General features: G+C 38.7%; 2 protein-coding genes across 3 annotated transcripts in view; one reads left to right on the top strand and one right to left on the bottom strand.

Moving 5' to 3' along the window:
* Positions 1 to 3,500, bottom strand: part of itfg1 (integrin alpha FG-GAP repeat containing 1) — a 137,880-nt gene extending 134,380 nt beyond the window's left edge. Inside the window, exons 1-6 of the mRNA XM_061067927.1 lie at positions 3,282 to 3,500; positions 2,903 to 2,987; positions 2,562 to 2,695; positions 1,435 to 1,489; positions 751 to 828; positions 545 to 639 (exon numbers count right to left, since the gene is read on the bottom strand). Of these exons, the coding sequence (XP_060923910.1) occupies positions 545 to 639; positions 751 to 828; positions 1,435 to 1,489; positions 2,562 to 2,695; positions 2,903 to 2,987; positions 3,282 to 3,459 (625 nt within the window). The 5' untranslated portion in view covers positions 3,460 to 3,500. The remainder of the gene's footprint in view (positions 1 to 544; positions 640 to 750; positions 829 to 1,434; positions 1,490 to 2,561; positions 2,696 to 2,902; positions 2,988 to 3,281) is intronic.
* Positions 3,501 to 4,012: 512 nt separating this feature from the next.
* The window catches only part of phkb (phosphorylase kinase, beta), a 110,936-nt gene continuing 100,303 nt past the window's right edge, over positions 4,013 to 14,645 (top strand). Inside the window, exons 1-3 of one of the 2 annotated variants that reach the window (XM_061067946.1) lie at positions 4,020 to 4,076; positions 5,522 to 5,631; positions 6,892 to 6,978. In XM_061067946.1, coding sequence (XP_060923929.1) covers positions 5,577 to 5,631; positions 6,892 to 6,978 — 142 coding nt within the window. In that variant the 5' untranslated portion in view covers positions 4,020 to 4,076; positions 5,522 to 5,576. Of the gene's footprint in view, positions 4,077 to 5,521; positions 5,632 to 6,891; positions 6,979 to 14,645 lie in introns of both variants that reach the window. The other variant, XM_061067945.1, reaches the window with a different exon arrangement.

The following is a 14,645-nucleotide window of genomic DNA, read 5'->3' as shown; positions in this document are numbered from 1 at the left end:
CGACATAAACTTAACAACCTGTGATGCCATTGAGACACGCTGTGTTTTTGTTCTTCAGATACAACTTCCAGACATTAGACAAATAAAGCAGTGGCTTGGTTTCCCACTACAGAGCAGAGATGAAGAATGACCTGCACCCGACCTGACCTGCCAGAACTGCACAACTCAGGAGAACTGCTCATGAGGTTGGGAGCTAAAAAAAATCCTTTTAAGTACAATGTCTATTGTGATATGACATCTACAGGTATCTAAGGTGGTGTGTATCTAAGCTCACTTCATGCACCTGCCATCCTGAAAACAAACTTTTTATTTTCAAAGATTTCAGGCCTAGACAGAGAAATAAAGAAAAAATAATTGTATGTACTATTACATGACCTTAAGTTTGAACTCCAATTAACAAATTCCCTTCCCACACAAACCCTGAGAGATTAGAAAATAGTTTGGGCAGATTTTTGCTAGAAATTTGAAGATTTGAAGACATCCCAGAATTACGCTGCAGGACCTAAAAAAACAGCAAAAAGAGGACTAAACATCACTGACTTACCAGCTGTCAAGTCCTTGTTGAGGTCAATGAAAGCGTTAGAGTGAAGGTTTCGCATTTTGATAGGTGAAGTCAGCACATTCTGCCACACTTGAACCCTAAAGGGCAGAAAAACCATCAGGCAACAGCAGGATGTAAGAATGTTACAAAGAACGAGAACAACAGAAATATACATGTTGAATGATAAGTCAGTTTAAGGGTTACATTACCTTTTGGTGAGATAGCAGACTTCAGTAAGTGCTGAGTCGGTGACTCCAAAAATATCTGGGACCATGTCCCCATTGAAGCTGTGGGACAACACACTAAATTAGAACTCATGTACAGAAAATGCTCTTAATAGAGTTTTTGCTCACACAGGGAGAGAGATATAGAGGTCTGGACCCAATGGTTTTGTTGTACTGAACTGCACTATATTGAGTTGTTTTAAATATACATCTAATAATTCCATAAATCTCTTTCAACCTGTGACTCAAATATCTCAATAACCGTTCATCTTATTGACTTCACACTTGGCAGTTGTATGTCAAGGGCCAAAGAGGGTGCAGTGTTGAAATTGGTGAGATTACAATATTAATATTTTGAATAAACAGATGGTCAGTCGGCGGCTTGACTCATATATGTAAGTGACGTCTTCGGTCATGACAATGGTGTGGCAACGGCAACGACAATGATTCTCCATTTACTGGTTCGGTGTACTGAGTCTACCTTCAATGAACTTTGTCGGCCTCATACCTAATAAACGTATTATTTTAATATTGTCTAAAATGAAATACACAAATACAAAAAACGTAAAACTGTTTTAATTTGATTCTAAAAAACCTAAACACAGCCATCATTTTGAGCAAAATATCTAAACTACAGTTTATATGAACACAATCCTGAGGGATACTTACTCCATCACAAGGGGTTGATCTGTGAAGGTCTTGTTCAGTCTGAGCCAATCCATATCTACAGAGGATGAACAGAGTGAACAGGCCATGAGCAAATCGAAGCAGAATAAAGAGTGAATTTTCAACAATATATCACTGTACACGTAACTATATAGAAACAATTTATTAAATCATGTTAAGTCATTTCACAGATGTCCTGTTCTGGGGTGAATGACAACAGGCCACACAAGCTCTGTTCTATTCAAGCCACGACATTGTAATTGGGAGCTGGCATAAACAGTCCCAACACTGAAAAAACAAATCCAGCCATCACTGAGGGCAAAATTATGACAATGTAACAGTGGATTGATTCAGAATAAAAGCCCAAACGGTGCCACATGTCATTATACATGATGACGAAAACGTGAGTGCAGATTATGCTCATTTCAAAAATCTGAGGTAAATCAATTATGTCTTTTGACTCCTCACTGTACTGCACAAAGGATTATATCGACATGTATAGCTTTGTAACTTTGCTATTGATGAATATTACAATGCGACATTTACTACCTCTCTCAAGGAGGTTATGTTTTCATCAGTGTTAGTTGTTTGTTAGTTCAGGCTTAAACTAAAACTACTAAACAAATTACCACAACATTTAGTAGCAGAATTTGGTAAAGGTCAGGCAAGAACCCATTAAATTTTGGTGCTGATCCAGATCAGGGGGCAGATCCTAGAATTTTTGCCACTTTCTTTAACATTATGAGATAGGGTCGTTTTCAATATTTCCTTGATTTATCTAAGAACAATGAGTGAAGGCTTTTTACACCTGCTGTATGGTAACAAATGGGGAGAGACACCTTTAACTGAAGCGGAGAAACTTAGTGTGTACTATAATTTAAGGAGACTGTTGGGCCATAGCAGAGGTAAATGTTCTACTGAGTGCAACTCTAATTGATATCGTTTTATAGCCCAGCCGAACTGTATATTTGATAAATATTACACATTATTACACATTTATTGGCGTACCACTGCACATGCTTGGTCAGTTCTATGAGCTAAAGATGAAGAGTAACCCTGAGATTGCAGACCCCACCCAGGGTACATTTAAGTGAGAAGTGTGCAGCTTCCTCTCGCTGTCGAAGGTTTACCTAAAGTCTGGTTGTTCCCCCAGAAGATGAAAACAGATGTTGCTGCTGGGGGGATGGTCTGAGTTGTGAGAAGAACATCCATCTGTGAGTCTCCATCATAGTCTCCAGGAACCACACTGGTGATGATGGTGCTCCTGTCGCAGGAGGAAAGACTGTGTGTTAGTGGTCACATGGTCACATGGTGCTCCTTCCGCTCCTATACAAACATGTCCCTCCTACAGAGCAAACATAACCTCCCTATGAGGAAAGACACCTTGTACTGAAGGAAAGAAAAATGGAAATGAGGACTTTGCATATTACAAATGTTACATATTGCAAAATTAACTATTAATATGATTTACCTTGGCAAAGAGCTTTTAACGTTTTGGACATGGGGCTTGAAGTAGGGTATTTTTGGGTCCGCCAGGAATATGACCAGTTCAGACTCTGAAACAGGAAGAGGTCAACAACATGCATATTAATTACTTATTAGTAAATAAATTAAATGAGCTGAAGCTTAGTTCCTCTCCGTCACAGTCTCTCTCTCAATCGTTTGTTTTACGACACTGGACGTCAGACACTCAACAGACGAATTAAATCATATTTGCGTTTCGAAAGTCAACGTCTGTATCATTACTGCGACACCGCTGAATAACATTGTATCTGTAAATAATGTAAATGTCGCCGAGTCTCACAGTACTCGGGGTTAATTAGCAGTAAAGTGCTGAGGCGTTCACGTACGTTCTCTGATCATGAAGATGTCTGTCTGTTTATCCGAGTTAAAATCCCCAAACGCCGCCACCGTCCCGTAGTTCTCGGCACCGAAGAGGTCCGCAGTTACATCCTGAAGAGCTGACGTGTGGTACCGTCCTACAAAAGCTAATAAAAAAGCCAAAGTGTTTAATTGTGATAACCACATCCTTCTGCTCTTTCAGCTCCCCACAACAACACCGATTGCAGTACGGCACTCCGCTTTACGACAGGCTGGACGACAGGGTTTTTCACTTCAATGACGCATTATGTCATAAAATCCATCTTCAAGTTCGATATGTGCTCTTAGGTTCTCATCTTGTCTGAAAACCCGGAATAAACGTGCAAGATAAGGATTAAATCATGTGAAATCAGCGTTTTCTTGTTTACGTCAGTGTCGTGCTCCCGCACGTTTGACAGTTGACAGCTGTATCAAGCTAGCTAGTGTTAGCTAGAGCTAACTCGGAAAAGGAGGAAGTTTACTTTCAAACTAAATGTATAGCATAAATATAACTTGAAATAAACATAATATTGCAAACATACCACATTAAAATTAGCTTATATTAATGTGAATGTAAGCTCAAATAGTAAGTAAATGGTTTATCAAAAGGTCACGTCAAATTGTAAGCATGGCTGCACGGGAGCAGAACTGCATGTCTTTTATTTTGAAAAACGATGCCGGAAAAGCTTAAACGTGCTAGCGATTTGGACGCTGTTTAAACATGGCGAGCCTGGCAGATGTCGGTTGGAAACTCCTGGAATTCAAAGCCCGATCAAAACGATCAGGTCTGACTTATTACTTTGCATGACCCGTCCGGTCGTTGCTTGAGTGCCGCTGCTTGTGTGACACTGTTTGTGTGTGAAGCCCCTGAACGTGACGGTGCTAAATAATATGACTCGATCTGCCCATTTAATGTGTCCACTGCAGTGACGGTGCAGGCATGAAAGGTCAGAGGAGCTATATTAAGGTCCTCTCACCAGGTCTGCTTTCACTGTCACATCTCACCCTGAGCTTACTGTGTGTTGTGTGTATGTGTGGGTTTGTTTGTGTGTTTGTGTAAGCAGACTGTGGCTTTCATACACTGGTAAACACGTGAAGGAAAGTGGTCCCACTGTATCACAGCATTTAACAGTGTAGGGATACAAACATCACAGCAGCAGGGGGTTGTCACCACCTGTGTTGACACTATCATTTCTGAATCAAGACAAATCCACTAAATTAGTCTTCCCTACACTCTGATGTACCTCAAACATAATACATCCATATCATTGTAGGATTGTAAACTAATCCAGCTATTCAATCTGTAGGCTACGTGTTTTCATCCTGTTAGTTATACTTCAGTCCTAAATACACCGTCCCCATAGCGTTATTACAATTGCTTTGGATTGAAAACTCAATCTGCTAAAAGGCAGCATGAAGGATAATTGGAGTCACACAGATCCTTAATTTTCTAACAATTGAACTAACTATAATTTGCACCTGTTTTCCCACTTGACATGTGACATTAACTCAGCAGTATAATATTCTGAAACCACACCGTCTTCCAGTGGCTGTTATGCAGCATTATAGGTCATAATTTGTCAACTGACCTAATTCACTGCCGCAGTTATTCTATTACATTCCTTACATCGCCCTCCTAATGATTCACTATTACTCTACATTTCTCAAGGGCAGTGGTGGATCTAGAATGTTTAGAAACCAGGGGCCATAAAGGTGCCACAATTTACTCTGAGGGGTCAATTATATGTCCAAAATCCATGTACAATTCCTGATCCAGTGAGGTGCACATTTAGGTCATTCCTTGTTTACTGTAAGCTCTATAACTTGGAGCAAATGTACAAATTAATAAATATTTATTGAAAATGATTCTTTGTTCAAGCACATTGTATTCTTTACAATCATTTAGGAAAAGAAAAAAAACCTCACAAAAGTAATATTTATCGTTAGTATTGTTTGTAAGTGAGAGTAAGACAACTGATAGTACAGAGGCACTTTAGAGCCAATCAGATTTCAGCTGAGGCCACTGCCCCCCTGACCTTACAACTGGATCCACCTCTGCTTAAGGGTTAAAACATCTTTCAATCCTAATTAAATACAATCCATTGTCAATGTTTGTGCTTGTTGCTCGTGATGATGGTCATCATTATAACTCCATTGTGTAATTCATTGTTGATTCTCGCATGTCTAAATTCTAACTGTGCTACTAACTCCTTCCTGTGAGTTGCTGTAGATTTGTGATTTAGCTGAGAGAGAGGGACGATTGGCCTTAATTTCGCCTTTTGAGAATGGCTGATTCAGGGGCCGCGCCCCCCCGGCCTCATCTGGAAGTTCTCCGACTCGGTAAGTAGTGGCAGCAGATCTGAGGAAAGCAATGTGGTCAGCCAGGCAGAGGAGACATAGGGAGGTGATCAGCAAAGATCATCAAAGGAAATAATTTTGTTATCTGAACATCAGAAGCTAGCTTATTATTTCATGATCACAGGAAAACACCTTTGCTTAATACATTGAGAAATGGAAATACCAACAAATAAACCCTATTATTTTCAATCCTGTATGGTCATTGAAGTCTTGGATAAAATGTGGATATGCAGAATAGTCAAACATTACAAATAATTTAATATAATTTGATTGTTGAGTCTTTCATGTGGTTTAAGCTTTCAATCATCTTGTTATTCTTGTAAGGATGAAAGACCCATAGATGACACCAAACTAAATTACAGAAGTCATATACAGTATTTTACTGCATTGTTAATGTTAAGGTTGTCAGAGGTCTGCATCACTCAGGTTTGTCATGTGATTGTTGAAAACCATCCATACACGACAGCCCACATTCTACTCATCTGAAATGAAAGCTGGAATATTGGACTTCCTATGCTCTTTAAAAGTGTTATCTGTAAAAAGTGATGGATTGGCTTTGTCCCCTGCAACTTTTAACATGATGGAAATTATGCTAATTTCAGTTTGAATGTGAATTTTTCAGTACCTGTGGTATTGACCCAAGGTCAAACCCATTAAAATGCAAATCTCAGCAGTGAAAAGTCTCTGAAAATAGAGAAAGTCTTAGAGACGGGGGTTTCCCTCAAACTCCTGCCTGCTCGCGCTCAGCTCAGAGGGAAATGTTTGAGTATCTGCTGGTGAGTCAGATTACCATTTGAATTCATACGCTCATGGCCTGAATATTGTTTTGTATGTTGAGCTGTCTGAGTTGCAGTGTGTTGCAGTGAAAAAGCAAATTTACTTATGGCTTGTGTCTAATGTGTTTTTTCCTCTAGTGCTTATTTTCCTTTATATTCATTGAAAAATTGGGATGATTTAATGAAAGAAAATATCCATAAGCTATTGCTAGCTGCAAACCTTTGTTCATCTGCATATTGGAATATAAGAAATAACACAATGGTCTCAAGAAAAAAGAGTAATAATCATGCAAATTTAACAGGAAAGCTATCGATGCATTGATTTCACCTGAGGCTAGTTTAGTCTTTCTTGAGGCGTAATGTTTATTAAAGCAAGGAGAAAAGGATCCATGGACAACTAAAGCGTAAAATAGAGGAGAGCCACACTGGTAAAGTTAGTGTCTAAACAGATGTCTTTCTTCACCAGGTTCCATCTATGAACCTCTTAAGCTGTCCAGTCTCCATCGTGAGGATGAGCCCCTATGGGAGAAGCTGGACCGCTACTACAATGCTGGTAAGTACAGTGGCGTTAGTGGCATGAACCTAAAAATAAGGACACATTTATAACACTTTTCGCATTTCTCTCAGTTATTCAAAGAATATTTGGTTACACATGACATTTAGCTGTTGCAATTGATCCCAACCCAAGGGACAGCTGCAGATCTGAGATGGTTAAAATGTGTTAGAATTACAGCAAATTTCACTTTTTAACTTTTGCACTCTGTCTCAGTAATTACAGTAAACCGATAGTATGTATGATTTTGTGTTATGCTTATACGCAAAACCGACCTTCTTTGAGTTAAGTGCAGATATAACAGATGTTGTTCAGTCTCTTTATATTTCAGTATAAGTCAGGAAGGTGGAACAAATGCACTGCAAAGTAATTTTAATTCAACATATTATTATAAAATTTCAATTGTTCATTTTGAAAAACTAATTTTATCGTTCTCATTGTTTGTTTTTGTATGGCTGCTTAGCTTAGGAACAAATTATTACAGCTGCCCCCTTATTTCAGCCATAAAAAAACATTTTATGCTAGCTACACACACTTACAAACTGATTTTTTTTATTAACACCAGAAAATGCAGAAACACCTGATGACTCTTTTGAACACAACTGACGATATGTCCTTATCATCTACTTGTGGTCGGCAACTTATCATCAAGCAGGAAACCTTCAAATGTATTGACCAATGTTCTAAATAGAAAAAGGTCAGGAACATATGACAAAAATGCTTATCATGAAAACAAATTATTTCATACATCTAAAATAAGTTTTCAGCAATAAATGCGGAAGGAACTGCAAGATGACTTAAACAATCTGCACTGCCCTCAACCACCAAACCAACAGTTTTACGAAGTGCATTTTGTGAGACTGAAAAGCTAGGAACTGATCATTTCAAGGCCTGACTTCAACATGGCCACACTGTTGCTCTAATGTATGCAACTGTAAAGGCTGCAGTTGTTTTGTCATTGCCAATATTCCAAAATTACAGCCTTGGGTTTTGTGATTACATCTTGCAGACACACCATATTGTTTACAGAGAGATTGCTCTTGGCTGGCGAGAGGAAAAGTAATGCATGGGGGTTTCCTCAGTGCAAAAAAAAAAAACATTTACCCAGGATGCACTGACTTGAATTTAATTTCATGCAAAGGTGCTCTTTGTTGACTTGGCACTGCACCGAACGCAGTTGGCAGTGTTTCACAGTGGGAACTGACTGAGGGATCCTGTGGGTGCTGATGCTTTAGAGGCTCTTAGATTGACTGAGTCCTGGTTGCAACAGATATTGAGAGGATGGCACATGCATACATTTCTTTTAATATTCCTCCAAAGGACAATAAATCAATCATATTCACTGAATAAAGATTTTGACGTCACTAAAATGCACAAATATTTACCCGTACTAACTGACTTTGAGAATCTACCTGAACTAAACAACTTAGATTGCTGATTGAATACAGCACCTTTTAATGGAGGTGTGAAAGAGGTAAAATGACTGTGTTTCTGAATGGTTGTTTCAAATCCCTCGATTCAAGCTGTTAAGACAAACTTGAGAAGGACAGAAACTCAGCGACCGATTTACAAATCACTGGTGCAACCCACTCCAGGTGATGCTGCTGGCATGAGTAATCAATAATGGAGTCTAGAGCCTCGCTGCAGCAGAGATAAATACACATTAGTCCTGATTACTGAATTACCAGAAGCTGTGGGTGCAGCACTAGATCAGCGAGAGTAACCTTTCCAGGACACAAGAGGAACCACACCTTACCGCCTCAAAGCTGAATACACAGCACCCTTCCATTTCTCATTCAACAAAGTATCTCATGTTGGTCTTAAAATGAGATGTGGGTCAGGAACCTTTATGGTGCTTTAAAGTCTGAAGTTAATAGCACAGTATTTAACTTTTATTTTAAGAGGGCACCTCATGTAGGTTTGATTCCTCCTTGACTTACAGTTGTGTTGCTTACTTTGTTTTTACACACTTAACAATGTGTGTGTGTGACTCATTCTGTACTTTTGATATGCTTATTCCCAGCAAGTAATTGAATGTATAACTTTATATATATACAGCGTGACCACTACACAAAAGTGAAGCCAAGACATCTGGATCGCCCCTTGGGGGTTGGTTTGTTGTATAGGTCATAAACGTAGTCTCCTCTTTAATTCATTATTTGATGCTAAACATAACATCCTCAATGAGTCCAGATTGATTGAGCACAAGTATCAGAGGGACCTGAATAACATTGTCCCACTCCCTGGTCACTCCCGCACACGCTCCAAACAACTTCAAAAGTGCAAGAGGGCAGCGCTTTTATACAAGTGGAGATGCGTTGTCCGTCTTCACACACAGTCTATGGATCAGCCTTGATCATTTGTACTGAAAATAATTTGTGCTTTTGCGTTGCCTTGTGATGGCAAACTAGATTTATTCTCCTTTTTATTTCACATTAAAAATCAATATGGGTCGAGGCAGAGAGCCAAAGAGGGGATATGCCACACACGCACACCACTTCTTCTAAGCAGATAGAGTTGGGTTTAGCGTGCAGACAGCCGGATCATGCGTTGCCTCTGGCTGTGTGTGGCCCTTAGATTCTGGTAATACAGCTCAGGATGCTGTCCCTGAGGATCAGGGCTGGGTTTTAGCCACTGTGGACGTAAGCCAGGCTTTTGCTCAGCTGCTCTTTTTGACGTAACAAAAATGTATGATTCAGTACCGCACACTAATGTTGACACGCTCTAAGGAGGAGTTTATCCATACCTTTATACTTCAATCTGTCTCGCTTTTTCAAGACAAATTGATGTGTAATAATACATATTTGGTAAGCTATGTGCAGATATCCCTTTATGCACTGTGCATAGTTATAGGGATACAAAAGAGAAACATTACATAAATAGTAATTTAGCAATTAGTCATGCCTGATGCGGCTTGCCAGTGCATCTCTAACTGTGACATTAAAGTGATTACAGACCTCTTGAACTAAGACTTACTTAAAGGTGGTACTTAATTTGAATTTGGCAGAAGTTCATCAAAAAACACACGATGATTCCTGGGATAGATCTGCCTGAGTAGGATCCAACTGTTGGATGCTCAGTAATGGGAAGATGCATTTGTTGGAGAACCTTCAGAATTGAACAGCCTACTCCCACCGCCATGACACAATCTGTGTTTATATGCAGCCTCTGAAGGATGCGGCCCCTTTATTGAGACGCAGCTTCACCTATAAATCCTCCATCATGTGGTAGTTAAAAAGTTATTTTACTTACTCCAGCTTACATTGACTGGACTGTAGTGCTGGATATAAAAGAAGTATAGGGCTGACAACTCCCGAAAATCAACAGAACTCCCTCTCAGGCAATCCTCTCGTCAGAAGTAGGTTCAGATGGAATCAATTTGGGTTTGACAGAGAAGGAGAGAGCACTAGATATAAATAAATGTAAGTATAGAAGTTATATGATTGTGTGTGTGAATGACTCATGCTGCAAAACACTCGTAAAGATTAGAAAAGCACTATATAAATACAGTCTCACTATGCACAGGGATGCTAAGGGCTACAAAACCAGTGGAAGTGAATCACAGTTGGAAACAAGTTGCTGTCATTGCCACATTACAGGATTGTCTAGAAAATGTCACATTTGTTTTTTTCGTCTGTAAACAGTTTTGTTTCCCTATAACAGGTTTGTTTGTACACTTTTATGCACAAAACTTTTTTATGCTGACTGATGTTTATGATACTTAAGACTCAGTATCCATCAACAATGCCTAACAGGTATAAAATGCCATGGCTGTGAACAGTAGAGAAGAAAAATAACATTTATAGATATTCAAGAATACAAATCACAGCTCTGGGTCAGGATTCAACTGGATTTACTTAATAGATAGATGAAAAATTACAGCTTTGCCAAAAGTAAACTCTATATGTATTCTTGTGTCGTGTTGTTTCATTGTACAAATACTCAGAGTAAAAGTAAAAGTCACTTCCTCTAACCCAGGTGTGTAAGGATTGGGTGGTTGTCAATGCGTCCTGAGTTAAAGCTTTGGTTCTGGTCTGGATGAACCGTTTTCTCACATGAACGCATTGCAGGCAGATATGACACAACCCAGTGGTCTGCCCTGATGAAGACAGGGTAGTGTGTGTGTGTGTATGTGTGTGTGTGTGCACTCACGAACCTATCTAACAGTGGTCTTCGGCGTCGTTACACATTCACCAACAGGGGACCATGGAGCCAACAGGGGTCATTTTTTAGGTCCACTGTTGGACATGCTTTAAATCATGTTAAAATCATGTTAAAAACCATCTGGTGAATTTTTTTAACTTTAGCCAAGTGGGGACCTGAATGTGTGTGTGTGTTATAGTCAATGTTCAGCTGTGCCCCTGCTGGCTGGAGCAGGAATTTCAACGACCCATTCACACACGTCGCTTTTGACACCCCTCTATAGTGTGAACGACTTGGAGCCCCAGCAGCCTTTCAGACTGTAGAGAGGCTGTCAAACAGGTTTCTTAGTGAAGAAACTAGTACCTTGAAACATAATGTTATTTTTTGAAACAAGATATTAAGGTACAGTTTTAATGGATGTTTTAAGTTTTAAGCTCAACACTGTATTAGGTATAATACAAATTGAAAAATTTGGAAAAATTGAACTCCCAGGATAAAATTAGAAATAAAATGGTCAGCATTAGAACATTTCCTTTGAATTTTGATTATCAATCAATCAATCAATCAATCAAGTTTTATTTGTATAGCCCACATTCACAAATAACAATTCGTCTCATAGGGCTTTAACATTGTGTGACATCCTCTGTCCTTAACCCTCAGCAAGAGTAAGGAAAAACTACTAAAAACCCTTTTCACAGGTAAAAATATGTAGAAACCTCAGAGAGAGCCACATGTGAGGGATCCCTCTCTTAGGACGAACAGAAGTGCAAGAGATGTCAAGTGTTTAAGAAAACATCATCAGGATTTTTAGCAGCATCCATGAGGGTAAACATTTTTCGATTATACACTAAAAACAAATTGGTCATGCTATTGTTACTTGTCTAGTTTTTTAAGCACAGGGTTTTAATTTTACAATAAACTTGTGTGCTCAACCTGTATTTAAAGGAATTTTTTGGTTGATTTACATCACAGAAAAGGGTCCACAGTTGGTTTATATGGAATGACAGGGGTCAACTGTTGGCTGGTATGTAATGACACAAGTTCCCACTGAGTTAACATGGAGCGACATACACACTCCAGCATGTATGAATAAGAAAGAAATAAGAAAAATTGATAGTTCTTAAGAGAAAATTCTCATCTAATTTAAGACAGACATTTCCAATAAAGAAGCACTGCTAATATTATCATTGCAGATTTTTTTTAAATGTGGGAATGTACTGTGGAAACTCAATAGCAACCTTTGATGATATAGTGTGTAAGTAAACCATCAAAAAAATACTGATATTAACGTATTGGCACAACAATTAAACATGCATGGGAAAATATAGGAGGAGGGGGGAGTCATCAGTTTGTCTGAAATACGAGGAATAAGTCATCTATAGGATAGATTAATCGTACTAAGTCCTATGTTAAACTACTGGAGCACACACTTCTACAGTGTATTAATTTTTCACCCCACTGGTGTTTTATATCCTTGACTGCATTGTTGTCATGAGAAAAAATACTTACACTACTCACAATTTGACACGGCCTGATGGCAGGAGATGTCATCCAATATCACCCTAAACTCAAGTAGACCACTTTTACCAATGTCCAAAAACTCACCCGTAAAACATTGACTGTAATGACACAGATTTACTGCAATTACTTCAAAAATGTAGTTTTTGTCTTAATAAGTTTCTGATAGAATGGATGGGGAAACATAACAAAATCCTGGATTGTGTTAGATCAGAACTAACCTTTAGTTCATGTTATGATTATTCCATTCACTAGCAGATTTCTCCCCTGCATTTCTGACAATCTGATGAATCCTAAACTCTCATGCCATGTAAAGGTGTTGTTCCCAACACCTTTTCTACTGGTAGACAATGGAAGCACCATCCCCCACACTGCCGACAGTCAAGGGCTGTCACAGGTAACCTGGCACAGATTCACATTCCTCACTCAGTTCACTCACTTCTCAGAAGCCAGTTCCACAATTCTAGCTTAAAATTAGGATCTGTTACATACATGAGTGCTGGTGACTTCACTACCTCAATGTAGAGGAAAGTTTTTGTGTCCACATCATAGACTGAAGACCCATTAAAATCTTTTAACTCTACTCTTCTTATTTCTAACTTCGAACAGACCTAATGTCTTGTGACTAAGGATCTGAGAGTTTGCATAAAGTCAAAGGGGCACAATAAAAGCTGTTTTCATTTCATTCTGATTCTAAGCAGAAATGGGTCTAGATACTTTCCAGATATGGATATGGACTGTACATACAATAAAACAATCTAATATCAGCTTATTCATAGTATCTCCTTTTTGAAGTGGATTATGACCAGTTTAACTAAGTGTGTTCAGAGCGTGGCAAAATGTTATCTTTATCATTTATTATTAGGAAAGTGTGTCTATTCTTTCTTATGTACTTTTCATACAATAACCTTATGCACATTGTAGTAAGCAATGCGACAAAAAGTTTTCTAAGTAGAGTTAAAAGATTTTAATGGGTCTTGAGGAAGACACATTTGGAGTGACGTCTGGGAGAGACCTTTGACCTCCAGACACAGGTCTTGATTCCTGTCTGTTTCCTCCCCCAGGCAACTGGATCCACCTTGATCACTATGTTAATGTGTGCCCCACTATATCAACCTAAACTCCAGTAGACCACTTTTACTAATGTCCAAATACTCACCTGTAAAACGTTGACTATAATGACACAGATTTACTGCAATTACTTAAAAAATGTAGTTTTTGTCTTTAAACGTTTCTAATAGAATGGATTGGGAAACATAACTAAATCCTGGATTGTGTTAGATCAGGGGCCTGTTGTTCGAATGAAGAATAAAGAAATCCAGCATAAGTGAAAAAGCCAGGTTAGACAATTAATTATTAAAAAAAAAAAAACTTGAGAAAATTGGAACTGGAAATCCAGAAACACATGAATAGGCCTAATAATGATGGAAAAAAATAACCTAATAAATATTGTAAATGCTTCATGTATTTTGATTATTGTAAATGTATTTTGTTTGTTTAAAAATCAGGCCAAAATGTACATAAGAACATGGAATAACTGTATGAAACATTTATTTCTGATAAGAGTGACTGCTGAATTCACAGATAAGACAACACAATCAATTAAGCCTGGCTGTTAGCCTGGTCTGGAGCAGGCTTGCTGCAGAGAATAATAGCAACTTGAATTGTAACTTGCCAAGGATACATTGAACCTGCTTTCTATAAACCGACCTGAGACTAAATTCAGCCAGGATAACCAACATATCCCGGCTTAATCCCTTATGAAGGTTTAGAAAAACAGGCCTCTGGTGTCTAGATGGAAGACACAGAGCCTTTATATGAGCTACCATTGCTTGTCAGTAGAAATGTTGTCTGGTAACAACACCTTAACATGGCATGAGTGTTTAGGATTCATCACATTGTCAGAGATAATGGAATAACCCCAAACAGCCCACTGTTGAACTACTGTGACACAAATTTCTACTCAAAGTAGCTCTACTGGAGTTCATGACTACCTGTCTTCATTT

This window comes from Limanda limanda, chromosome 3 (assembly GCF_963576545.1).
Source record: "Limanda limanda chromosome 3, fLimLim1.1, whole genome shotgun sequence".
NCBI lineage: Eukaryota > Metazoa > Chordata > Actinopteri > Pleuronectiformes > Pleuronectidae > Limanda > Limanda limanda.
The sequence above is the reverse complement of the archived record's forward strand: the minus strand, read 5'-3'. Positions and strand labels throughout refer to the sequence as shown.